Source organism: Orbicella faveolata, unplaced genomic scaffold (assembly GCF_042242905.1).
Source record: "Orbicella faveolata isolate gen_17 unplaced genomic scaffold, um_ofav_v1 contig_1, whole genome shotgun sequence".
Classification (NCBI taxonomy): Eukaryota; Metazoa; Cnidaria; class Anthozoa; order Scleractinia; family Merulinidae; genus Orbicella; species Orbicella faveolata.
Window position 1 is genome coordinate 3,583,188 of NW_028301536.1, and position 27,284 is coordinate 3,610,471.

The 27,284-nt window shown below is 39.1% G+C and overlaps 2 protein-coding genes across 11 annotated transcripts; both read right to left on the reverse strand.

Annotated features, from left to right (window-relative positions):
• Positions 1 to 199: 199 nt before the first annotated feature.
• LOC149117746 (uncharacterized) lies at positions 200 to 21,945 on the reverse strand. 6 transcript variants are annotated; one of them, XM_089285518.1, is made up of 5 exons: positions 21,869 to 21,945; positions 2,977 to 3,029; positions 2,647 to 2,721; positions 2,124 to 2,183; positions 200 to 1,564 (listed from the first exon to the last, which is right to left on the reverse strand). In XM_089285518.1, exons 2-5 carry the CDS (start codon positions 3,020 to 3,022, stop codon positions 456 to 458), a joined length of 1,290 nt encoding a protein of 429 aa, XP_089141644.1. In that variant the 5' UTR covers positions 3,023 to 3,029; positions 21,869 to 21,945; the 3' UTR covers positions 200 to 455. The 6 variants fall into 6 exon arrangements, with proteins under 6 accessions (XP_089141644.1, XP_089141638.1, XP_089141657.1 ...); XM_089285512.1 differs by lacking the exon at positions 21,869 to 21,945 and adding an exon at positions 4,059 to 4,140; XM_089285531.1 differs by lacking the exon at positions 2,647 to 2,721.
• On the reverse strand, positions 15,941 to 21,953 carry LOC149117747 (uncharacterized). 5 transcript variants are annotated; one of them, XM_089285613.1, is made up of 5 exons: positions 21,869 to 21,953; positions 20,724 to 20,776; positions 19,344 to 19,418; positions 18,817 to 18,876; positions 15,941 to 18,274 (listed from the first exon to the last, which is right to left on the reverse strand). In XM_089285613.1, the coding sequence occupies exons 2-5, from the start codon at positions 20,767 to 20,769 to the stop codon at positions 17,334 to 17,336; spliced, it is 1,122 nt and encodes a 373-aa protein (XP_089141739.1). In that variant the 5' UTR covers positions 20,770 to 20,776; positions 21,869 to 21,953; the 3' UTR covers positions 15,941 to 17,333. The 5 variants fall into 5 exon arrangements, with proteins under 5 accessions (XP_089141739.1, XP_089141744.1, XP_089141748.1 ...); XM_089285618.1 differs by lacking the exon at positions 19,344 to 19,418; XM_089285622.1 differs by lacking the exons at positions 20,724 to 20,776; positions 21,869 to 21,953 and adding an exon at positions 19,826 to 20,683.
• Positions 21,954 to 27,284: the final 5,331 nt, after the last annotated feature.

The following is a 27,284-nucleotide window of genomic DNA, read 5'->3' on the forward strand; positions in this document are numbered from 1 at the left end:
ATTGTACCTACAGTAATATTTTAACACGTAACAGCAATCTCTTCATCACGCCATGATGAACCCAATAAGTGTCTGCACTGGAAGCTAATGTTAAGGTAACTAATCTAATATCCCAACTTTCCAACTACCAAGATATTTCATATGCTATGTGAATGACTGACTGAGTGTCAGGAGTAAAGTCTTAAAAAAAAAAAGCCTCTTAAATCAAAATGTACGTTTAATTTCAATAACAAAATAGAATAATAGAAAGATTAAAAACTAGACAAACAGGAACTAACAATGCATAAAAACTAATGTAGTCTGGGATTTTAAGAATCCTCAAACCAGTCGTGTAATTGATTTAGATAATAGCTAATAAAAATCTGGTAAGGTACTGGTCCAAGTTGTGAATGCTACATACCATTATCAATAATCATAAAAATTCCTATTTGACATTTTTTTTTCAAACAGGAGTATCAAGATTTCCGCATACCATGTTCAGACATGTGAAAGAGAATACCGCATACATTATGACAGTATTCTCCACACATCCAGCAGGTGAAATTTTCTCTGTCTTCAGTGGAACGTTTCCTGCATCTGTGTCTTTTTAAAGTCTTATTATACTTGAAGCATTTACAGCATTGGTCGCATTTGAAGCGTTTGTCACCACTGTGAATCCTCATATGGTGTTTTAACACTGATGATTGGTTAAAACATTTGTCACACTGAATGCATTTGTAGGGTTTCTCACCACTGTGAATCCTTAGGTGTGCTTTCAAATTCCATGAGCGGTTAAAGCATTTCTTACACTGAGTGCATTTGTAGGGTTTCTCACCACTGTGAATCCTTAGGTGTCTTTTCAAATCCGATGATTGGTTAAAGCATTTCTTACACTGAGTGCATTTGTATGGTTCCTCACCACTGTGAATCCTTAGGTGTCTTTTCAAATGCGATGATTGGTTAAAACACTTGTCACACTGAGTGCATTTGTAGGGTTTCTCACCACTGTGAATCCTTAGGTGTCTTTTCAAATCCGATGAGTTGTTAAAGCATTTCTTACACTGAGTGCATTTGTAGGGTTCCTCACCACTGTGAATCCTTAGGTGTCTTTTCAAATGCGATGATTGGTTAAAACACTTGTCACACTGAGTGCATTTGTAGGGTTTCTCACTACTGTGAATCCTTAGGTGTGCTTTCAAATTCCATGAGCAGTTAAAGCATTTCTTACACTGAGTGCATTTGTAGGGCTTCTCACCACTGTGAATCCTTAGGTGTGTTTTCAATTGCGATGAGTAGTTAAAGCATTTCTTACACTGAGTACATTTGTAGGGTTTCTCACCACTGTGAATCCTTAGGTGTGCTTTCAAATTCCATGAGCGGTTAAAGCATTTCTTACACTGAGTGCATTTGTAGGGTTTCTCACCACTGTGAATCCTTAGGTGTCTTTTCAAATGCGACGAGTAGTTAAAACATTTCTTACATTGAGTGCATTTGTAGCGTTTCTTGCCACTGTGAACTTTCAGATGTCTTTGCAAACTTGATGTACATCTGTTGGATTTAGTATTCATGTGGCTTGACAGATTTTCTGAAATACAAAAAAACAAGATATTGAAAAGTTTTCTGGAGTTTTTGTCACTGACAAAATGAACTATAGGCAACAAAAGAAATGAGAAAACAACTAGCTAAACAGGAACAACATGAGTTAGAAAGTCACAGCAGTACTTATGCACTAGGATTAATTTTGACTATGCAAGTCAAAAAACTGCAAACCCTTGATTTGATTCAGACAGGTTTATTGTGTACTGACCAATCACAATAAAGTTCATGACATGCGAGCAAACCTAAAAAGAACTGCAAACTACTGGTGCTGTTTGTACAGTAGTTTAGTTTTCTGATGCCTAATTGGCTTTTTCCTAGCTTCACAATAACATTCCATATTGAGTGTCCTTTCTATGGAGTATAGCAAGTGGAATATGCAAGATTAAAGAAATTCTATAGTTTTATTTTGTGTAAATCGCAAAAGCATTTTAAGTCATACTTTTTTCACAATAATAGTATATGAACAGAGGGGCAGTCGCAATTGGCCCCGCATACAGGGGCAGTGGGTTACATGTTGAAAATTTACAGCAATCAATCAAAGTCACCTTTTTTCTTCTGGTTGCCAACTTTAGCTTGATTATTTCCCTTGTCCTTCTTGCTAACAGCTGCAGTCAGTTGAAATGGAAACAAAGAATTACAATTACCAGACATGATAACTTGTAAGGGAAAGCATCAGGACATTTCACAATTTTGATGACTGTAGTGTTAGGCCTCCAGTCACCAAAATGATTTTGAACAGTGCAAAAATTTTCTTAATACAATTAATATATATTACAATGTTTAGCGTCAAAGCCACATCAGCCTTAGCTTGTTTTATTGTACATGTAGGTCTTCTTCATCTATTCTGGTCAAATTGGAATTTGGAAATATTGGTTTTTCTGGAGAGAGGAGAAAAAGAGTTCCCAGAGAAATTTAAGCCTTCTGAGCAAAACAAGAACCAACAACAATCTCAACCCACAAGTGGCACCAGGTCAGAATCAAACCCAGGCCACACTGTTGTGAGGCAAGCACTAGCACCACTACACCATCCCTGCTCTCCTGTAAAAAGACGTAATCAATCATAGTCACCTTTCCTTGTTTTAGCTTGTTTGGATATTTTTGTTTCAGTCTTTCTCCTCTTTGCTGCAGTTTCTTCAGGAGAACCTGCATTTAATCACACACTCATGGAAGATGCACACATCACTATCATCATCATTAGCATATACATGTACTCATGTCATGTTTTTATGAGAGAGGTTTAAGTACCATGGTGTTTCGTAACTAAACTGCAGTTATAGAGAAGGCAAAAAAAAATTTTAAAAAAAATTAAAAGTCTTAAGACGTAGGTCACTTTCTTGTCATGTTGCAAATGCCTTTTTGGTGAGTGTACACTAGCTAGAGAGAACATGCTTGTCTTACCTCCCTTTCTTTTGCAGGAATTTGATCCTTTGTTTTTCCCAGCCATATCATGTCTACAAAAAGAAAGCATCAAAATTGTTACTTAATTTTTATTTTTTCACCAGATGACTAGAATTTAATTGTTTTTTAACAATGGAAATTAAGACAACTTACATGCACATTCAGCCCTAGTTCATGGGCTTCTTTCAAGAAGCCCTTTCATTACAAATCAAAATTTAACACTGAACTTTATGTGAGTGCGATTTCCAAACCAATTGAACTCAGCTGAACAAATTGAACCCAATTGAATACAATCCATTAGATTGTGCTCGGCGGAGTTTGGCAACCAAACTGAAAATCAAGCACAATCCAATGGATTATGTTCAATTGTGTTTGGTGAATAAATTCACTAGAACAAGGATATGTTATGGGAAGAAACAGAAATTGATGCATTATGTGGTCTCAAGGGGACATGATCATTTTATCTCCAGGGAACAAGATATATTTTTGGAATTAATTTGAGGAAAGAAGGGTATCTGTACTACTAAAGGGAACTTTGACAACAAAGTCTATGGGAAAATGGAATTTATTATAAGGAACAAGGAAGAAAAAAATGAAATTTTCAAGGGATCGAGGGAACATAGTACCCCCTTTGGAAGTAGCTCGAGCCTCGAAAGCCTTGTTACTGATTTCCAACCACAGTTTTACAAAACGCAAGAGTTCGGAAATCAAATTAACGTTTGATTGACTTCGATTGTCCAATTATTTTTGTGTGGGTTGGATTTCGATCGATTTCGATCGAACTCAATCCATGGATTGAAATTCAGTTCGATTGGATTCGTCTGGCTATGCCGGGCTTCATTAACTGGTGTGCTGTTCATAATTATACATGAATACCTAGAAAGATTTTAATAACTGAACATGAAATGACTAATTTAACTACTCGAAATCATCGAAGCACTGAAGTCAATTCTCGAACGTGCATCTTAATTTGAAGAGCTTTGCCACATTAGCGGAATCAGTCAATCGTCAATCAAAGTGGCTCTGACCCTGTTTTATCCAAACGGAGATAAGAACATTCATAACAAAGCTACTATACTTACTAGTTTGGAATAAAAATAATCCTGAGAAATCAACAACTCTCCAGTAAGGCTATCTTTTTTTCAGTTCCCGCCGAAATACATCACGTGACTTGGATTCGGGGTTCATGGTGAGTGGCGGCAAACCGCTGACCGCATCCTGGTCAGGTCTGAGACAGTCGACGCGTCACAGTTATTAGGGTATCCCCGAGTTTTGGGTACCGCCGAACCCAAATCCCTAGTGTCTTGGGTATCCCCACTGGGGATATCCAAAACACTGAAAGCTTAAATCTTGGGCAAGTGAAATCCTCCACAAGTCTACTCAAAACATAATCATCTTCTTACGAAGCCTTGTCTCAAGAAATTAAAGGGTTATATAGCTTGATATAAACACAATACGTAGCTGAAAAGAAACGATAACAAATAAACATATTGGAAAGAGATACCCCGATATTACTAGGGATTTAGGTATCCCTTACAATTTAGCATTTCTAGTCCTTTTCTCCCTTAAATGTCTTTCGTCTTTGTAAGTTTTCTATTCCTTTTCGTGTTCGGTCGACTTCGTGGCTACCCGAATTAAAGATATGATAACAAACAAACTTATCGGAAAGGGCCCCATATCACTAGGGATTTGGGTATCCCTTAAAATTTAGCTTTTCTAGTGCTTTTCTCCCTTGAATGACTTACGTTTTTGCAATTTTGCTTTTCCTTTTCGTCTTCGGTCGATTCGGGAGCTTGCAAACTCTCTGGAAGCTGATACCCGTATCACTATGGAATTGGGAATCCCTTTCATTTTGATATTTTAAGTCCTTTCCTCATTGGAATGGCTTCGTCTTTGTAAGTTTGCTTTACCTTTTAATCCTAGGTCGATCTAGCTACCCTGGCATGAATTAAAGAAACGAGGACGAATAAACTCTCTGGAAGGTAAAATGTTTAAGCAAGCAACCGGAACGATGATCCTGCTGGTATACGTTGGATCAATAGTGATCTAAGCGACTTTACATATAAAATGAAGAATACAAAAGCAAAAACCGACACAACGTAGAATGATTTTTTGAAGGTGTACTATATTTCGGCTGGCCAAACCAGCCTTCTTCAGGTACAATAGAAGATTTTACATTGGTGCGTGTTTTTTATGTAGCCGATATTTACGTAATACCGGAAATACGCAAAAGTAATAGATAGTGTAAATTGAAGATAAGCATACGGTAAAATAAAATAACATGATAAAAGAACATAATAAAAGAAAACAAATGGAAACAATTAATATGTTTCTTCGCGGATGTTCAGATAATTAGGATCAATTGTTCTGCCTTTTTGAATTAAAAAAGCTTCCCTGGCCGTACGGATAGAGTCTCGCTTAGAAACGATTTTTTCGATGGGGATTAATTGCATGTCGTTAGCAGTGTGGTTAGGAGAGGACAGGAAATGTTCGGCGGCTGTAGTAGGTTTAGATTTGTTGTTAAGGTTATCTAAGGTACGACCGTGTTCATTAAATCGGTCTTTTAATCGTCGTTTCGTCTCTCCTATGTATTGTAAGTTACAGCGGTTACATTGAATCGTGTAGATGAGGTTTTTAGTGTCACAGGTCAGGTTGGATTTTATGGCGCGCGTTTCCCCGGTAGAAAAGAAGGTATATGTAGTAAGTCCGTAAGAAATGTAGGCACAAGTAGCACAGTTTTTTCTCACGGACTTACTACATATACCTTCTTTTCTACCGGGGAATACACAAATCACTAAGGATTTGGGTATCCCTACTTTTATTTGTTTCCCTTTGTCTGAAGATTCAAGCCTTGTCTTCTTTATTTATTTATATTTATTTATTTTTTTTTTTTACTGATTGATTGATTGACTGACTGATTGATTGATTGATTGATTGATCGATTCATTTTTTTTTTGGGGGGGGGGGGGGAGGGAGGGGGATTTGCTTCCGAAACAAAAAAACTCCTTTAAAGGCATAGAGAATTGTTCGCCGGCAAAATCTACCTTTGACGGACCGTGATCTGAGAGATCTTGATTGATCTGTTTTGTAAAGAAACGCAAAATCCGTTTTCGGATTCTTTCGGATTTAAGAATCCAATCTTGGATTTTCTTAAAGAAGCGCACCCTAAGACAAAGTTTTTTTTAGACAGGCAACATACACAGAGGTCAGTAAAAGTGTGCATATTGCGTAACGGCCGTTATCTCAGTGTGTTCGCTCGCATGTTGATTAAATTAAATTCAATCGCCGAACTATCCGAGGTTTAGAATGCGCCTCTCTCGTTTAAAATAACGTTCATTTCAAGGGTTCAGTCCATACACAACAAGCGCATGTTCATACAAGGAACTTTAGCGCGTGAGTCGGTTTTGTATTGCGTTTAATTAGCTCTTATTAACCGAGCAGGAGGTCTGTATGGGATAATCTTGACCCAGGTCGTGAGTACAGACCGAACGCAGTGAGGTCTGTGCACATGACCGAGGTCAAGATTCTCCCATAGAGACCGACTTAGCTCGATTAATAAGATGTTTATTATATGGCAAAGAAGAAAACTTTAATTCGATTAATGTAACTGGTTTGCTGACGTTTTGCTTTCAAACGGAGATGAGCTTAACTTAAACCTGCCGAAATTTGCTCGTCCTCTTCACTTTTTTTTTGTCAACAGGCTTTTTGGCGCTTACATCAATGATTAAGCAGAAAATAAAAGAAAATGGTGAACATTTCTGTATTTTATAATTTTTCAACGCAAAATGAAACCGGTCTAGATGTCGGTCTATATGGGAAAATCTAGACGGTCAATATTCGTGAATTCTGTAGTTCCCAGTCCTTGTGAGACACAGCCATATAATAAATATTGCGGACTCGGATCAGGCGGTCTGTTATAAATTGCGACTCTTTTCAGCGACGTTATGTGTTTATATCAAGATTAAGAAAGCTTTCAGGTATTGAGACAAAACTTCGTAAGAAGATAAATGGTTTTTGAGTGGAATTATGGATGATTTCACTTGCCCCATGCCCAGTCTGTGGTATTTAATGCTTTCAGTGTTTTGGGTATCCCTACTGGGGGTACCCATTGAACACGGGATACCCAAATCACTGTGGCAGAGGCAGTGGTGGCCATGTTTTCTGTTTCAAGAAGGTTGTTTTCTTGTAATGTTCACTCTTCTGTACGGACAGTTTCCACAGCATTGAGACCAAAAGGTAGGTAAATAAAGTTTGAATAACATTCCTTCCACTCTCTCTAAAAGTATTGCGTTAAAAAGTTCATGTCAATGTGCAAGTCTCCTAAAACTGTAAAAAGAGAATGCCGGAAACCCAGAAACCCGGAATTCCGAAAACCAAGGCCCGGAATCCTAAAACAAGGAATGTCTGTATTTTTAGATGACAAAAGGAGGTTAAAATCCTGGGCGAAAATGTCCCTCATTTTCTCTTGTCCCAGACGAATTTATCCAATGGCAATTAAACATGGGACTATGGATCGCTCAAAGATTATAACAATAAAAATGATGGTAATAAAATAAAACCTTCACTGGGTTATTAACCAATTAATTCCCAGCTTTACCTCACACTCTTACAAATTGGTCGCATTAAGACTCTCGTTGATACATTGTAGGGCCTATAAGATTAAGGGGGGGGGGGGGGGTAACGTTCTAAAGAAACTGTGGTGCTGCGTAGGTGGGGACTATAACAAGATAATTTGGTTTTATCAACTGAGTTGATTATGTGAATTGGCCACCGTAAAGAGATTCGAATCTCTTTATGGTGGCTAATTTACATTATTAACCCAGTTGATAAAACCAAATAACCTATAAGATTTAAGGTGGCGAACACAGTGTCCGCGCGCGCTCTTGCTATGTACTGGTTCGTCCTCGGACAGCATTTTTATACGGACCTCCCAGTCGGCTAATAACATATATATATGTATTACAGCCGAGGAGTCAGAGAAGAGCATTTCTCTTTGTTTGTCTCCATCATTCTAAGCTTCGCGACCCGGTTTGCGACTAGCGAAAATTACAAAAGGCCTGGCCGTTGTGTTCTTTGACCTCTGTGCTATTTCGGCTCACTAAGCAAACGCTGGAAACATAAGCGCACACATAAAACACAAAAACGGATGCAGGTCAATCTCGTCCCCAATCGTTTCGTATTCCCAGCCAATCAGATTTGTCAGATTTGAGAGGAAGTCCGTGAATGGCGGACGTCCGGTGTTGGACCATCCTCGGTGCTGACCAATAGGATTAGGGCCTCTGGGGACGAGAATGCTGTAAACCACTCCAATCGTCAACTGCCTTTTCAATTAAAAAGCCAGAAAAACTAATACCTCCATAACTTTTACTTGAAGTTTTCACTTTATTTTGTACTACTTCTGGCGGTTTACACTGAGTACAAGATGCTACGCATATAATTTTCAGATATTATTTAAAACTATACATAAATCTAACTACACCGTGGTTACTGCTTTTAAAATGTGTTACTGATGCATTCACCGAGGAAGACGTATAATACGCTCAGTTCAAAGTGGGTCTAGATGAATACGCCAGGCATTGCATTGCTAAATACAGTTCTTGAAAGGGCGACCGCACCCTTGTACATTCTCGCCACGTGTTACCAACGAAAACGATGTCAACCTGAAAAGTCAGCCGCGCTCTAGAAAGTTAGCGGTCCGTCGAGCATTTACTTCCGCGACTCCAAGAACGCAAAATGGTGCTATGGACGAGTAGGGGTTTGGGCGTTCCCAGTCCTGTATTGCGTTGGTGAGTTCGAGAGAACAGCAGACTGCAGGAAGTCTAGCACTTTAGCACTCTCAGGCGGACAAGAGGCGGTCTCCCTCAGGATTTAGACTGAGTGCGATGGACATTTCAGTCAGTACGTTGATTGATAAGGTATAGTTCATAAGTGAATAGAGATGGTGAATTTTAAGCTTAGTAATGAAATGTGAAAAGTGAACTGATAAACATCACAGGAGCGTGGGACAAAGAAAAAATCTGAGTTCCCGACAGGAATCGAACCCATGACCTCCTGAACACCGGGCGGGCGCTCTATCCACTGAGCTACGAGAACTCATGGGGAGCAAGTTTATTTAACTGAGTCCATATGTGACATGCGTCCTGCATACTGCTAGGGTCAGCACTGTCGAACTCATCGTGAGTGTGATAAGTGAATAAAGATGGTGAATTTTAAGCTCGGTAATGAAATGTGAAAAGTGATCTGATCAACATGACACGAGCGTGGGACAAAGAAAAAATCTGAGTACTCGATAGGAATCGGGCCCATGACCCATGACCATGACATTTTACATCACAACTAAAACATCTGAGATGAATTTTATCATACATACATTTAACATCACAACTATAACGTCTGATATGTATTTTATCACGTCTTACGCAAATATGTTCAATACTGACACAAAGAAGCATCCTTCGCATACACCAAGTTTTCTATAATAATAATAATAATAATAATAATAATAATAATAATAATAATAATAATAATAATAATAATAATAAAATAACGGTTATTTCGCCAGATTTACTGGCACGATTAATATTACTTGAGGCAATACTTCTCCGCCAAGTCTTTTCGTTTCACCAACTTGTGCTTTAAAGCATCAGATAAAGACTTATATGTTGCAGCAGAACCGCGCTGTTCTTTCCAATATAACAGCATCCGAAACACCCTTTCATGTTCCGAATCAAAATTTCTACATAGGGCTTGAAGAAATAGCTCCCCGATTTTTAATCGACGACCAAGTTGGGTCCGCTTGTCGCCGATACTCCTACCCAGTCCTTCTAATTCTTCATCCTTAGGCACACCTTCTTTGAGCAAAACTTAAAAAAGAGTTTCCCAGTACGCACAAATCATTTTAGACAACTCAACTTGAGCTCCAATAAAACACAGTACCTCTTCGGCGGTCAACTTCAAAAAGACATGCGAACTCTTAACCTGAGCCCACGATATGATCACATGATACTGGTGAGCGGATACCTTGTTTTGACAGCTGTCAATTAATCATAGCATGGATGTCCAATATCAAAGATGTACCTATGGTAATGGTGCTACCCTCTTATTTTTCAAGGCATGGGGCTTGGCGTGCGGACGCACGGATGTACGGACGTACATACGGACAGTCACGTGACACCCAAATAGTTTTTGCTGATGATGATCGATGGGTTACCGAATTTCCTAGGATAACCTTAAGGTGCTACCTTGGTCTCTATCTGCCTGTGCTCTCTCAAGACTTTAAGAGAGCATTAATCTGCATGTTTAAATGTTCAAGGTGTCATGGGAGTTCTTGTTTATCTCGAGACAGTAACTGCCATTGAGTTCGAATTGGGCCCACAGCAGGGGCAGTGGGTTTAACTTTAAAACTGTACAACATTAAGAAGTCGTAAATACCAATAATCTTCAGTCCTTTTCTCCAGTTTTGCTGCCTTGGCTGGTGTTGTCTTGGTACCTGTTTCGTGAAAAACTCCTAGAGTCAGTGCAACACATGGGAAGACATCATAATTACTAGACACACAAACTCTTGATGTATACATGTAGCGTCAGTAGAAGAGTGGAAATATAGAATTTTCATGATCAAAGTGTTTTCTCCTGTTACCATCACTGGTGCATTGTATCTAACTCCTGTTATATTCAGTTTTGCACAATATGGCAAATATTATTAGCCTCTAAGAGGTTTCTATGTGTAGCAATCAATCACAGTCACTTTTCTTTTGTTTGTTCATTGTAGTTCGAGTGTTTCCCTGCCTCCGGGGTGTAGCTGGAACAATAGAACTACAGTTACCAGGCATTACATCTAATTGAGAGCATCATTAGCACTGCGGACTTCTACTTTGGGTAGAGGAGCACAGAAACTCATCAGAGTGGAATGCCCAGATACAGTTATTTTGGACCATACCAAACATTTTTATTGAGCTTTTTACCACACTTCATTTCATCCAATTGATATTAACCTTACACCAGTTGTTGGAAATAGACTGAAGTTTTGATATTTGATATTTCTATAGAAACAGCAACCAAAAAACTTAAAATCGATAAAAGATTAATTTTGCTTGAACCAGATGTGATATAAAGGACCTAACACCAAATGATAAGTTTAACATCCATGTAATCAAGATCTTGGTTGCAGAAACTGAGATCTCAGTAACAAGGCCAGCCAAGCTTCTCATATGAACACATTGACATTTTTACGAAGAAAAGAGTGGCAAGGCAAGATCTCGGAAACCGAGCCAGCCCGATTGACGAGACATAAATGAAGGGCCCTAAACTGCACTGGCCAACTGTTACTTAGAAATGTTGATTTTAACAAATGAAACAAAGCTAATTTAGGGCATACAACTGTAGAAAGTATTGTTAGCATCTCTGGTACTGGTAAGATTTCTGAGTACCTTTGGTGGAAGTTGGAAGTTAATTGCATCTTCACGCAATATAAAACTGACTCTCTGTCCTTAATCCTGAAGTCCAGACCCGACATAGCCGAGGCAATCGAGCCCTGTGTTATGTTGTCCAAACCTCCATTGATCGGATTCAACGGCGCATTATTTCATGTTGCTGCAGGACAGGAATATCCTAAGAATGGATCGATAAAAGCCGCAAAGTGCGCTGAAACAAACAGTTTGATATCAGCTTGTTGACGAAACATGAGGAAGCTGCGAGCACAAGAGAGGTTCCACAAGCAGCTGAAAGGTGAAGCAGATTTCTAAATCGATTTTCGATAAAGCATTGCTGCGAAAAGGTTTAGAATTACTAGTTCAACTGCTTACCTAGACAAAGAAGCGATCAAGTGACACCTTACAACCAGAAAACGAGAAACAGCAAAGAATGATATGATACAACCCGTAGAATAGCCTGCAGAACAGGCGTAATTTTTTGCGTCTTTTAGGCAAACAGAGGTGAAAGCGAGGCGAGCGCGAGGGGAAAAGCGCGAAAAAAATAAAGCGTTATTTTTTCGCGCCCTTCTCCTCGCGCTCGCCTCGCTTTCGCCTCTGTTCCCCTAAAATACGCAAAAAATTACGCCTGTTCTGCAGGCTACCCGTGGAAAGATCGCACAACACTGTAAATGGTTTTAAAGGTATAGAATGACTGTGCATAATCTCCCGTTTTGGCGGGCCGAGCAAGAATCCTGTGGTGAGGCCAGTGCGGTGATCGCTCAGGATCAAGTACCACGAAGTGTGATATACAGGGCGCTTATGTGTACCCGGCCTTTTTCCGTCCTGGTGATACACGAGCGCGGAGCGCGACCACGAGCGGTCTGCGCTCGTGTATCGCGTTTCGCTCTCTGCCCGTCTAATCCGCCTGTTCTACAGGCTAGGATCAAGTTGACCAATGATCCAAGATCATTCTGATCATGGTGCATAAAAGGAGCCGAGTAATCCGTGACCAGAGTGGATTCGTCTTTCCTTTGATATACCATGATCCGAGTGATTAGATCACTGATCCTGATCCAGATCAACCCAAAGAGACGCACCCTAAATGTAAACCTAAAATGTTCGTTTTATCTACAGTAACATTTTAACGTGTAACAGGAATCTGTTGAACTAGTTTGTCTTTGAACGTATCCTGTCATTTTTGAATGCTGTCGTATAAAACTAGTGATTCCTACTATACTCAAGGGACTTAAATAATTCAGCCATTATTTCGGTAACTTTTTTCATAGCAACAACACATCATTTACTCCATTTTAATAGTAGTTAATATATTTACCAATATATAATGGTTTAGAACTTTTATTTTCAACAACAAAACTGCTTTCCAATACTTTTCTATATTTTATCTTATAAGATATTTAGATTTTATATGCCCTATATTGCACCGTAGCTTTATGGAAAACATATTTCTAGTGAAATTCCAAAAAATGTAAATCAATGAAATAGGCACCTTAACTTTTTGTCAAAAGTTTCTCACACAATAAAATTCCAGAATTTAGACCATCAAAATTGGAGTTTTTTTTCTTTGTATAAAACCTATTTTTCTTTGCCAGGGTGAACAGGTTTTTTATTTCTGATTATTTAAATACCAAATTTCAGCCTATAGGTTCTTAAATCACTGGGTTCTTATATGCGCTTTTTACTGAAACTAAAAAGCTAAAAATGTCAGGGAGCTGTATATAGGTAAAGTCTGCATGCGAGCCAAGTGGCCCATCAGGCCGGAGCTTATCCCGGTTTCTGTAGCATGAAGCGACTAGGAGTATTTCTACTCCCCCCTGGATGGGATGCTAGTCCATCGCAGGGTTACCCCCAGCATTAAGTTCGCCGGTACCCATTTATACACCTGGGTGGAGAGAGGCACTGTGAGAGTAAAGTGTCTTGCCCAAGAACACAACACAATGTCCCCGGCCAGGGCTCGAACCCGGACCGCTCGATCCGGAGACGAGCGCACTAACCATGAGGCCACCGCGCCTCCCTAAGGGAGCTGTATATAGAGTATATATAATAGTCTGGAATAAGGTCCACAATTGCAAGGAAACATTATAACTTTTGGTACTGAACTTTTCAGCCCTGATATATAAAGCGCCATTGAGCTCTGGAAATGAGCGCTATATAAATTCATGTATTGTATATATTATGTTGTATTGACATCTCCCCCTCCGATGCCCCAATCGCTACCCCATTCCAGCCGCGGTCAGCGTAAAGTCTCATATGAATGGCTTGATAGCCTTTAAGAGAACAATAGAACAAACAACAGAAACAATGCCCCTAGCCCTAAAACAATAACAGCTGCTAACAATGAAGAGAATTAAAAGCTTACGAGAGCTGCCACACTTCTGGCGGTCAGACCCTTCTAGCCGTAGCCTTTTTAAAGGCTACAACTACCGAGATAGTTGGTAACACTTGGAATGGATATTGCCGGATTGAAGATTGTCGAGAGAAAAATTTTGCGTCATTACCTGTTGTTCAGGTTAAAATATTGCATCGTCAAAAGATAAAGTGCAGTCTCCGAAACATCTAACCCCTAAGCACCCTCGAAATACTGTTTTAAAAATTCAGAAAATATGTTCAAGGCTTGTAAGACGAATGTGGTGTAAGCAAGTTTTTACTACTTAAGGACGGTGCCTACTAAATACAAAGGTTTTTGCGCCAGGTTAGGACCTTGCGGAAAAAGTAGATCTTTGCGCAAGGGCTATCCGAATCCATAAATAAAAAAGAGGGTAGCCACGCATTTTTTCGAGATAATTAGCCTTCAATCTCAACAGAAATGCTGACATCAGCATTTTTCTGAAAAGAGATGGAGAGGATATTTCTTCACAGCTTTCTTTAGAATTCACCTTTACATACAGAAAAGCAAACACATTTATAAAGATCTGAAAACTACATGGTAAATGGTAACATAAAAACCATTTTTGGTATGTTTTTAATAACAAAATCGTCGCAACAGCACTTTCAGCGTCTCTAACAGCCTACCTCTGTTTCAGCTAAAATACAGTCTAAATATCTTTTGCTCACAACCAGAAACTAATCACCTGCTGAATAGGCTTGCCACTTCCATTTCATAACATAAAATATAGGGGTAACCACGTGTTTTTTAAAGTTATTGATCCTTTTTTAAACTTTTTACGGTACCTGTTACATTTTTTCCTGTAGCCTCCCCAGTAAGTAAAACATTTGCGTATCTCGCAATAGTTTTGCGCGCGCACTACGCCATCTGCAGCTTCATGTCTACAGTTGGATTTCAGTATAATTTTCGACAGATAACAGCTAGTTTTTTCAGCTGGAAGACGTTAACAGTTAGTGGTTAGCGATATGCTGCTGTTCTGGTGTTGCTGGTTTAAGTACACGTTCATTAAACTTGATTTGGTCACAGTAGGAAAATTTTGCTTTCAATTTAGTCGCGTACTGGTTAGCGTAGTTAATTGCGTCATGTCAACCCAGCGCGCGCGTGGCGCTTAAACCATGCCTTGCGTGATACGCAGAACGTGTGCGCATTAACAAAAGTAGGCACCGTCCTTAAACGTTGAATTTCTATAGCGCGTTTTTCTAGCCTGTCACAGCCGCCCCCCACGAAAGAGAAAAATTGCTTATTTTCTCTCTTGGGAAGGACGGCTGCGACACATACTAGCGTTTTCCCAGGGGATATAAAAGTCAAGATATTCAAAACTCAACCCACCCTTAGAAACGATCGGTGTACTAGACATGTTCACGGCCTAGAATGCTTGTGACAACAGACTTTTCAAGTTACTAGTAATTTAACCGATCACCCGATAACAAAGAGTTTACAGAATATCATCGCATCGTCAGTAACATTACTACCTTTCGTCATTTTTACTTAAAAGTTTCAAATGTCAACAGTACAATTAATTTCACTCCCCGACACGTTTTAACTTTTTCATAGCCTGCGTAGCTTGGCGGTTTAGCAAATTGAGCGCGCTAAGAAAGCGGCGAGGAGTCTGGGAGTCTTCCTCGCGGCTTCGCCAACTTGTGCGCTCAACCAGAGCCGGCCGAGAAATTTCAACAAATGACAGCAAGAATTTGAAAGTAAAGAAAATGACTTTGTTCGTGGTCCAAGCAAGCAAGCAAGCAAGCAATCAATCAAGCAAGCAATCACGCTGGAGCAGGCTGATTGTTGGCCGTTGGAAATGTCGATTTTATTTGGGTGCGACAAAAAATAGAATTATTTCAACAGTTGCCGCCCTTAAACCCTTCAAGAGTGGCCTGTTGAGCTCACAATAAGAGCTGAGCGAATTTCAACAAAAACTTTTATCTACGGTTAAGCGATAACATGCTTTTTTCTAAGGAAATAATTTTAAACTTGACGACTAGCTAAGTCCTTTCTACAATAACGTCCTGGGGACGACTCAGGATGGTTTGCTCTCGCTTGGAGGCTTTGAATGTTTCAAACCATCCCTAAGAGAAGGCAGTGTGACCACGGGAAGTCAGTCGGAAGTTTCACCAAAGGAAAGAAGAAAACGAAACAAGCCAGTAGCCAGAAGTAAACCAGCCTTCTCTAGTCGTTTAATTATTTACAAAGACATGTTAATCAAACATGATACAGCCGTTTGTGTCTGGCAGCTGAAACACAACTTCTCTAATTAAGCAAAAGTTATTAAGTCCTGGTTAATACAAAGTATTCAATGCAACATAATTCAATACCAGTGAAAAACAACCAGGGCACTTGCAACATCAGCAAGAGCAAAGGATGGTGTCTTTTCCAATAAAATCAAAAGAAATCAAAGAATGCAAACAATACAGTTCGGCAACAAAGTTTGAAACCCAACAAAGTTGCAAGAAGTTGCCTACCTCTTGGAAAACTTGGTCATTTGATGATTCATTAGTTTTGATCCTAAATTTATGATAATGCTAATATCTATAAGTGTATGTCTCACATCGAATTATAATCCAATCAATACACTTGTTGTTGATTATATGGCTGATGGTTTCACGACAATAAGATAATTTTTATATATACAAATTGTGTTGATTGTTCATCGGTCCACACCCTTTGGATTCTATCTCACTTGGGTGTTTTGTTTCCTTTGTGGGAATTTTGCATGCGAAACTCTTACCTGTAACATTTTATTGCCCGACAAAGTCTAAAACTGTTTCAAAAAACTAAGATCAAAACTAATTAATAAAAACATTGACATAGTTTCCTGAAAGATCAACAACTTCTTGTTTATATTCTTCAAGGTCAGTGGTTCATTTACAAAAAAAAGATATCGCCAGCCTCTGTTCTCAATTAACGTTTTGATAGCATAATTAACTCTGCCCAAGTGAACAAAGTTAAAAATAGCAATTTGGCCCATGTGGCTTGGTTCGAGCACTCACAATGTAATATAACACTAGTCTTGAAAACTTACCGAAGCAGCCAAATAATTGCAATATCAACTACTACAAAGTGATGGCTTCCTTAACTTTGTACCCACAGTAATATTTTAACACGCAACAGCAGTTTCTTCATCACGCCATGATGAGCCCAATAAGCGTCTGCACTGGAGGCTAATGTTAAGGTAACTAATCTAATATCCCAACTTTCCAACTACCAAGATAGTTCATATGCTATGTGACTGACTGACTGAGTGTCAAGAGTAAATTCTTGAAAAAAAGGCTCTTAAATCAAAATGTACATTTAATTTCAATAACAAAATAAAATAGAAAGATTAAAAGCAAGAAAAACAGGAACTAAAAATGCATCAAAACTAATGTAGTCTGGGATTTTAAGAATTCTCAGACCAGTCGTGCAATTGATTTAGATAATAGCTAATAAAAATCTGGTAAGGTACTGGTGCACTGTGAACGCTACCAGTCATAATCACTAATCATATAAACTCCTATTTGACTTTTTTTTTTCTTTCAAACAGGAGTATACCCCAACTTTCCTGAGTATCAAGATTTGCGCATACCATGTTCAGACATGTGAAAGAGAATGCCACATACATTATGACAGTATTCTCCACACATCCAGCAGGTGAAATTTTCTCTGTCTTCAGAGGAACGTTTCCTGCATCTGTGTCTTTTAAAAGTCTTATTATACTTGAAGCATTTACGGCATTGCTCACATTTGAAGCCTTTGTCACCACTGTGAATCCTCATATGTTGTTTCAACATTGATGATTTATTAAAACATTTATCACACTGAGTGCATTTGCAGGGTTTCTCACCACTGTGAATCCTTAGGTGTGCTTTCAAATTCCATGAGCGGTTAAAGCATTTCTTACACTGAGTGCATTTGTAGGGTTTCTCACCACTGTGAATCCTTAAGTGTCTTTTCAAAGTTGATGAGCAGTTAAAGCATTTCTTACACTGAATGCATTTGTAGGGTTTCTCACCACTGTGAATCCTCAGGTGTGTTTTCAAATGCGATGATTGGTTAAAGCATTTCTTACACTGAATGCATTTGTAGGGTTTCTCACCACTGTGAATCCTTAGGTGTGCTTTCAAATTCCATGAGCGGTTAAAGCATTTCTTACACTGAGTGCATTTGTAGGGTTTCTCACCACTGTGAATCCTTAGGTGTCTTTTCAAATGCAATGAGTAGTTAAAGCATTTCTTACACTGAGTGCATTTGTAGGGTTTCTCACCACTGTGAATCCTTAGGTGTGCTTTCAAATTCCATGAGTAGTTAAAGTATTTCTTACACTGAGTGCATTTGTAGGGTTTCTCACCACTGTGAATCCTTAGGTGTCTTTTCAAATCCGATGAGTAGTTAAAACATTTCTTACACTGAGTGCATTTGTAGGGTTTGTTGCCACTGTGAACTTTCAGATGTTTTGTCAAACTTGATGTACATCTGTTGAATTTAGTATTCATATGGCTTGGCAGATTTTCTGAAATACAAAAAAAAAAAAAAAAGATATTGAAAAGTGTTCTGGAGTTCAATGAACTATAAGCATCAAAAGAAATCAGAAAGCAACTAGCTAAACAGGAACAACATGAGTTAGACAGTCACGGCAGTACTTATGCACTAGGATCAATTTTGACTATGCAAGTCAAAATCCGCAGACCCTTGATTTGATTGAGACAGGTTTATTGTGTAATCACCAATCACAATAAAGTTCATGGTATGCGAGCAAACCTAAAACACCAAACTACTGGTGCTGTTTGTGGTTTAGTTTTCTGATGCCTAATTGGCTTTTTCCAAGCTTCACAATAACATTCCATATTGAGTGTCTTTTCTATGGTGTATGGCAAGTGGAATATGCAAGATTAAAGAAATTTAATAGTTCGATTTTGTGTAAATTGCAAAAGCATTTCAAGTCATACTTTTTTCATAATAATAGTATATGAAAAGAGGCGCAGTCGCAATTGGCCCTGCATAGAGGGGCAGTGGGTTACATGTTGAAAATGTACAGCAATCACTCAAAGTCACCTTTTTTCTTCTCGGTCCAAACTTTAGCTTGATTATTTTCCTTGTCCTTCTCGCTAACAGCTGCAGTCAGTGGAAATGCAAACAAAGAATTACAATTACCAGACATGATAAATTGTAATGGAAAGCATCAAGACATTTCACAATTTTAATGACTGTAGTGTTAGGTCTCCAGCCACTGTATTGAGTTTGAACAGTGCAAAAATTTTCTTAACAAAAATTAAAATATATCACAATATTTAGAGACAAAGCCAAATCAGCCTTGGCTGGTTTTATTGTACATGTAGGTCTTCTTGATACATCTATCCTGGTCAAATTACAATTTGAAAATGTTGGTTTTTCTGGAGAGAAGAGAACAAGAGTTCCCAGAGAAATTTAAGCCTTCTAAGCAAGACAAGAACCAACAACAATCTCAACCCAGATGTGGCAGCAGGTCAGAATCAAACCCAGGCCACACTGTTGTGAGGGAAGCATTTTCACCACTACACCATGCCTGCTTCCCTGTAAAAGGTGTAATCAATCATAGTCACCTTTCCTTGTTTTAGATTGTTTGGATATTTTTGTTTCAGTCTTTCTCTTCTTTGCTGCAGTTTCTTCAGGAGAACCTGCATTTAATCACACACAATCTCATGGAGGACGCATACATTACTATCATCATCATTAGTATATGTACTCATGTCATGTTTTCATGAGACAGGTTTAAGTACTATGGTGTTTCGTAACTAAACTGTAGTTATAAAGAAGCTGTTTAAACAGAGCTAATTGATAACAGACAATGGACAGTCTGAGCTTTTCTCGGAGAGCAAGTCTTGCAATGCTGTACAGAAACTATATTTGGAAGGCATAAAATTTCTGACTTCGAATAGTCCAACACTGAACAAAGGTCGTTGTCGATTTGCAGTTGGTGAACACTGTGCAAAGGCTGTTATGACAAGTGAAAACTCTCCTAAACTATAAATCTTTATAGATAAAATTAATAGTAGAAAGAAAATTCTGATATCTCGCAGAACACCTTTTTCTATCACAAGAAAAGTCAAACAGCATCTGCAGCGAAGCCTGGGCTGGGTACAGCTGTAGATGTTTAGCAACTGCAATACTTCTTACTTGGGGCTGCTTTAAATTCAAACATTTGCTTGTCTTCTCCATACACCTTAATTCTGTTATTTTTTTCTTTTGTTTGCGAACAACGGTTCTTCTTCTTGCACCAGCATGTATCCTGTTGCTGAGCTACCGAGCTGCTGATAGATAGGAAATGCTCAACAGCACTTGACAGTGACAGGAAAATGGCAGTCTGAGATTTCTTTGCCTAAACAATAGTTAATTTATCCCTTTTGCCTGTTGAATTGAAATCCACTTTGTTAAGAGGAATTTTTTTCTATTTTTCTACTCTCTATGCACTAAACACATGAGCACTTGCTACAAAGATATCTCAACAATTTCTACACTATACTTTTCCTCGGTTACCGGCATCACCTATACTCAAGTTCTGCTGTAGGGAAAGATCTTTCCAGCGATACTCAGGTCAGTGTGATCATCATCATCATAAACTTAATTTTACTGTCAGGGTATTTAGCTAGGTGACTAACTGGGGACACTGTTATAAAATTGGAGAAATTGAGCAATAGTATGCATGAAAATGCTTAGAAATATGAGTGAAAAACTCGGAGCAAAATTTCCCTCATTTATACTGTAAGGCTATTCTCTGCTAAGAATTTCCGGTCTTGATGACGCTTTCTCTGGAATTCTTCAACTGAAAGCAAGACCAGTAGAAGGTCAAAAGGAGAAAAAGGAAGGGCAAAAAAAATTTAAAAAAAAAATCTAAAGTCTAAAGACGTAGGTCACTTTCTCGTCATGTTGCAAATGCCTTTTCAATGAGTGTACGCTAGCTAGAGAGAACATGCTTGTCTTACCTCCCTTTCTTTTGCAGGAATTTGATCCTTTGTTTTTACCACCCATATCATGTCTACAAAAAGAAAGCATCAAAATTGTTAATTAATTTTTATTTACTTCACCAGATGACTAGAACTTAATTTTTTTTTAACAATGCAAATTAAGACAACTTACATGCACATTCAACCCTATTTTATGGGCTTCTTTCAAGAAGCCCTTTGATTGCAAATCAAAATTAAACACTGAACTTTGTGTGAGTACGATTTCCAAACCAATCGAACTCAATCGCACAGATTGAACCCAATTGAATGCAATCCATTAGATTGTGCTCGATTGAGTTTGGCAACCAAACTCAAAATCAACACAATCCAATGGATTACGTTCAACTGTGTAACTGAACTTCAGTGAATAAATTCACTTGAACAAAGATCATGTTATGGGAACAAACAGAAAATGATGCATTATGTGGTCTCAAAAACACAAAAAACATGTGTTCTACCAAAGTCAGGGTCTTCCAGGTCTTTGGGGGAACAAGGGAACATGATCACTTTATCTCCAGGGAAAAAGATATATTTTTGGAATTAATTTGAGAGAACAAGGGTATCTCTACTACTAAAGGAAACTTTGACAACAAAGTCTAGGGGAAAATGGAATTTATTATGGGAACAACAGAGAAAAAATAAAATTTTCAAGGGAGCAAGGGAACATAGTACCCCCTTCGGAAGTAGCTCGAGCCTCGAAAGACTTGTTACTGATTTTTAGCCACAGTTTTACAAAACTCAAGAATTCGGAATTCAAACGTTCGATTGACTTCGATTGTCCAATTATTTTTGTGTGAGTTGAATTTCAATCGATTTCGATCGAACTCAATCCATGGATTGAAATTTAGTTCCATTGGGTTCGACTGGCCATGCCAGGCTTCATTTACTGGTGTGCTGTTCATAATTATACATGAATACCTAGAAAGATTTTAATAACTGAACATGAAAAGACTAATTTAACTACTCGAAATCATCGAAACACTGAAGTCAATTCTCGAACGTGCATCTTAATTTGAAGAGCTTGGCTAGATCAGCGGAATCAGTCAATCCTAAATCAAAGTGGCTCTGACCCTGTTTTATCTAAACGGACATAAGAACATTCACAACAAAGCTACTATACTTACTAGTTTGGAATAAAAATAATCCCGAGAAATCAAGAACTCCTTCGATCTGCTATTCTCCAGAAAGTCTATCTTTTTCCAGTTCCCGCCGAAATGCATCACGTGACTTGGAACCGCGGTTTATGTTCAGTGGCGGCAAGCCGCTGACCGCATGCTCATTGGCGGTGTCACAGTGATTTGCGTATCCTCGAGTTTTGGGTACGGCCGAACCCAAATCCCTAGTGTCTTGAGTATCCCCACTGCGGATACCCAAAACACTGAAAGCTTAAAACTGGGGCAAGTGAAATCGTCCACAAGTCTGCTCAAAACCTAATCATCTTCTTACGAAGCTTTGTCTCAAGAAATTAAAGCGTTGTAGAGCTTGATATAAACACAATATGTAGCTGAAAAGAAACGATAACAAATAAACATATTTGAAGGGGATACCCCGATATTACTAGGGATTTAGGTATCCCTTGCAATTTAGCATTTCTAGTCCTTTTTTCCCTGGAATGACTTTCGTCAGTTTGCAAGTTTGCTTTTCCTTCTCGTCTTCGGTCGATTCGGCTACCCTGAATTAAAGAAAAGATACCTAACGAACTCTCTGGAAGGGAATACCCGTATCACTAGAGATTTGGTTATCCCTTATATGTTGACAATTTTCAGTTAGTCCTTTCCTCATTAGAATGGCTTTCGTCTCTGTAAGTTTGCTTTACCTTTTAATCTTCGGTCGGTTCGGCTACCCTGGCATGAGTTAAAGAAACGAGGACAAACAAACTCTCTGGAACGGGTTACCCATATCACTAGGGATTTAAGTATCCCTTACATTTTGGAATTTCTAGTCCTTTCCTCCCATGAATGCCTTTTCTCTTTGTGCGTTTAGTTTCCCTTTTTAACAACGGTCGATTTGGCGCTACCCTGAAGTAAAGAAATGACCACAAGCCAACACTTAGGAAGGGGATACACAAATCACTAGGGATTTGGGTATCCCTACTTTTATTTGCTTCCCTTTTCCGAAGATTTAAGCCTTGTCTACTTTATTTATATTTATTTATTTATATTTATAACGTCCATTTCAAGGGTTATCCATAGACAGCAAGCGCATGTTCATACAAGGAACTGTAGCGCGTGAATCGGTTTTGTACGTCGTTATATTGCAGACTCGGATCAGGCAGTCTGTTATAAATTGCGACTCTTTTCAGCGACGTTATGTGTTTATATCAAGATTAAGAAAGCTTTCAGTTATTAAGACAAAGATTCGTAAGAAGATAAATGGTTTTTGAGTAGAATTATGGATGATTTCACTTGCCCCAGTCTGTGGTATTTAACGCTTTCATTGTTTTGGGTATCCCTACTGGGGGTACCCACTGAACATGGGATACCCAAATCACTGTGGCAGAGGCAGTGGCGGCCATGTCTTCTGTTTCAAGAAGGTTGTTTTCTTGTAATGTTTACTTTTCTGTACGGACAGTTTCCACAACATTGAGACCAAAAGGTAGGGTAATAACGTTTGAATAGTATTCCTTCCGTTTTCTCTAAAAGTGCTGCGTTAAACAGTTCATGTCAATGTGCAAGTCTCCTAAAACTGTAATAGAAGGAGTGCCGGAAACCCAGAAGCCCGGAATTCCGAAAACCAAGGCCCGGAATCCTAAAACAAGGAATGCCTGTATTTTTAGATGACAAATGGAGCTGAAAATGCTGGGGGAAACTGTACAGCCCCCGAGGTGATCTCGACCCCGAAATGATCCTAATTTTTCTTTGTGTCAGCCCTGAAATGATCCCCGACGAATATATCGAATGGCAACTAAACATGGGACTATTGATCGCTCAAACAGTTTACCAATAAAAATGATGGTAATAAAATAAAACCTTCACTGGGTTATTAGCCAATTATTTCCCAGCTTTACCGCACACTCTTACAAAGTGGGTCGCATTTGTTGATAGGGCCTATAAGATTAAGGGGGAGTAAGGTTCTAAAGAAACTATAGTGCTGTGTCGGTGAGGAGTATGACAAGATAATTTGGTTTTATCAACTGGGTTGATAATTTGAATTGTCCACCGTAAAGAGATTCGAATCTCTTTACGGTGGCAATATTAATTCACATTATCAACCCAGTTGATAAAACCAAACTACCTATAAGATTAAGGTGGCGAACACAGTTTTCGCGCGCGCCCTTGCTATGTACTGGTTCGTCCTCAGACAGCATTTTTATACGGACCTCCCAGTCGGCTTATAAAATTTATATGAATTACAGCCGAGGAGTCAGAGAAGAGCACTTCTCTTTGTTTGTCTCCATCATTCTAAGCTTCGCGACCCGCTTTGCGACTAGCGAAGAATACGACTGAAATGCCTGGCCGTTGTGTTCTTTGTCCTCCGTGCTACTTGAGCTCACCAAGCAAACGCTGGAAACATAAGCACACAAATAAAACACAAAAACGGATGGAGGCCCAATCTCGTTACCACTCGTTTCGTATTCCTAGCCAATCAGATTTGCCAGAGTTGACAGGAAGACCGTGCATGGCAGACTTCCGGTGTTGGACCATTCTCGGTGCTGACCGATAGGAATAGGGCCTCTGGGGACGAAAATGCTGTAAACCTTTCCAATCGTCAACTGCCTTTTGAATTAAAAGCCAGAAAAACTAATACCTCCGCAACCTTTACTGGAAATTGTCACTTTGTTTTATACTACTTCTGGCGGTTTACACTGAGTAAAAGATGCTACGCATCTAATTTTATCTTATTATTTAAAACTACATGAATCTACCTGCACTGTAGTTTCTGCTTAAATGCGTTACTGATGCATTTACCGAGAAACACATAATACGCTCAGGTCAAAGTAGGTGTAGATTATTACGCTACACATTGATAAATGCAGCTCTTAAAAGGGCGACCGCCCCCTACAATATACTCGCTCCCTGACTTGTTTTGTTGGAGCTTAGCAACCACAACTATGTCAACCTTAAATGTCAGCTGCCCTCTAGAAAGTTAGCGGTCCGCCGAGCATTCACTTCCGCGACTCCGAGAACGCAAAATGGCGCTATGGACGAGAAGGAGTTTGGACGTCTCTAGTCCTGTATTGCGTTGGCGAGTTCGAGACAACAGCAGACTGCAGGCATTCTAGCACTCTCAGGCGGACAAGAAGCGGTCTCCCTCGGGATTTAGACTGATCAGTGCGATGGACATTTCAGCCAGGACGTTGATTGATAAGGTATAGTTCATAAGTGAATAGAGATCATGAATTTTAAGCTCAGAAATGAAATGTGAAAAGTGAACTAATTAACATTACAGGAGCGTGGGACAAAGAAAAAATCTGAGTTAACGTTCCCGACAGGAATCGAACCCATGACCTCCTCAACACCGACCGGGCGCTCTATCCACAGAACTACGAGAAATCATGGGGAGCAGAACCATTTAACTGAGTTCATATGTGACGTGCGTCCTGCATACTGCTAGGATCAGCATTGTCGAAGTCATCGTGAGTGTGATAAGTGAATAAAGATGGTGAATTTTAAGCTCGGTAATGAAATGTGAAAAATGATCTGATCATCATGACTAGAGCGTGCAGTGGGACAGAAAAAATCTGAGTACCCGACAGGAATTAAGCCCATAACCCATGACCATGACATTTTACATCATAACTAAAATGTCTGAGATGAATTTTATCATATGTACATTTAACATCACATTTATAACGTCTGAAATGTATTTTATCACGTCTTACGCAAATATTTTCAATACTGACACAAAGAAGTATGCTTCGCATACGCCAAGTTTTCTATAAAAATAAAATAACGGTTGTTTCGCCATATTTTTTTTTTCGACATTTTATTTTTTTAACAGTACAATAAAATGCATTACTTACAATACTACATACTTACACTAATAACAATACACTATGTCACATACGGCCATATTTACTGGCATGATTACTGTTGCTTGAAGCAATACTTCTCCGCCAAGTCTTTTCGTTTCACCAGCTTGTGCTTTAAAACATCAGATAAAGACTTATATGTTGCGGCAGAACCGCGCTGTTCTTTCCAATATAACAGTATCCGAAACACCCTTTCATGGTGTAAATCAAAATTTCTACATAGGGCTTGAAGAAATGGTTCCTCGAGTTTTAATCGACGACCAAGTTGGATCCACTTGTCGTCGATACTCGTAGCCAGTCTTTCTAATTCTTCATTCTTAGGCACACCTTCTTTGAGCAAAACTGAAAAAGAGTTTGCCAGTACAAACAAATTACAGTTTAGAAAACTCAAATTGAGCTCCAAAGAGAAAAAACAGTACCTCGTCGGCGGTCAACTTTCAAAAGACATGCGAACTCTTAACCTGGCCCCATGATATGGTCACATGATACTGGTGAGCGGATACTTTGTTTTGACAGCTGACAATTAATCATAGCATGGATGTCCAATATCAAAGATGTACCGATGGTAATATAATGGTGCTACCCTCTTATTTTTCAAGGTATGAGGCTTGGCGTACGGACGTACGGATGTACGGACGTACATACGGACAGTCACGTGACACCCAAATTTTTTTAGATCGATGGGTTACCATATTTTCTAACGTATGGGGCTCTATCTTATGGTGCTACCTTGGTCTCTATCTCCCTGTGCTCTCTCAAGACTTTAAGAGAGCATTAATCTGCATGTCATAAGAGAGCATTAATCTCCAAATGATCAAAGCTCGAAAGAAATGTGGCGAACGCTAAACAAGATCTTACCTAAACAAAAGAAATCTGCGTCCGGAGGATCAGAAACAATGTCGGCAACGAACTTTAACAAGTTCTTTTCATCAATTGCAAAGAATCTATGCAGCGTCTTCAAAGACCATACCTTGCCAAGAATTTTAGCCCCCAGAGTTAACAATGACTTTACTCTGCAAGAAGTTAGCGCCAGTTTCGTGCGCCATGAGCTGTCAAAGCTAAAATCATCCAAAGCTACCGGGCTTGACAAAATCCCCGCAAAACTCCTCAAAGACGCATCCTCTGTTATAGCCAAGCCAATCACTTATCTCATAAACCTCACAATTTCGTCTGGCGAAATCCCATCTCAGTGGAAGGAGGCTAAAGTAACTCCCATTTTTAAGGCAGGAAAAAAGGATGACGAGAACAACTATCGTCCGATTTCAGTTCTCCCCCTCGTTTCCAAGGTCATGGAACGTGCGGTCCAAGTTCAACTGTTAGCATTTTTTGAGGTTAACAAAGTTCTATCGGTATATCAATCCGGCTTCCGTAAGAAGCATTCTACCGAAACCGCGGTTGTCCACTTGGTTGATCATATATTAGAACACATGGACAAACAACAGTTGACTGGCGCTGCCTTTATTGACTTAAAAAAGGCTTTTGATCTTGTTGACCACAAATGTCTCCTTCACAAGCTAGAGCACTATGGAGTTAGAGGGCACAGTCTCGGCTGGTTCAGAAACTATCTC

Bases quoted from the DNA above. Each gene is read 5' to 3' on its own strand.
- LOC149117746 (XM_089285518.1), bottom strand. From the start codon at position 3,022: ATGGCTGGGAAAAACAAAGGATCAAATTCCTGCAAAAGAAAGGGAG. The intron at 2,722-2,976 runs GTAAGACAAGCA...GATTAAATGCAG, and splicing joins TTCCTGCAAAAGAAAGGGAG to GTTCTCCTGAAGAAACTGCA. The intron at 1,565-2,123 runs GTGACTTTGATT...TTTGTATTTCAG, and splicing joins TGGCAACCAGAAGAAAAAAG to AAAATCTGTCAAGCCACATG.
- LOC149117747 (XM_089285613.1), bottom strand. From the start codon at position 20,769: ATGGGTGGTAAAAACAAAGGATCAAATTCCTGCAAAAGAAAGGGAG. The intron at 18,877-19,343 runs GTGACTATGATT...CACTGACTGCAG, and splicing joins ACAATCTAAAACAAGGAAAG to CTGTTAGCGAGAAGGACAAG. The intron at 18,275-18,816 runs GTGACTTTGAGT...TTTGTATTTCAG, and splicing joins TTGGACCGAGAAGAAAAAAG to AAAATCTGCCAAGCCATATG.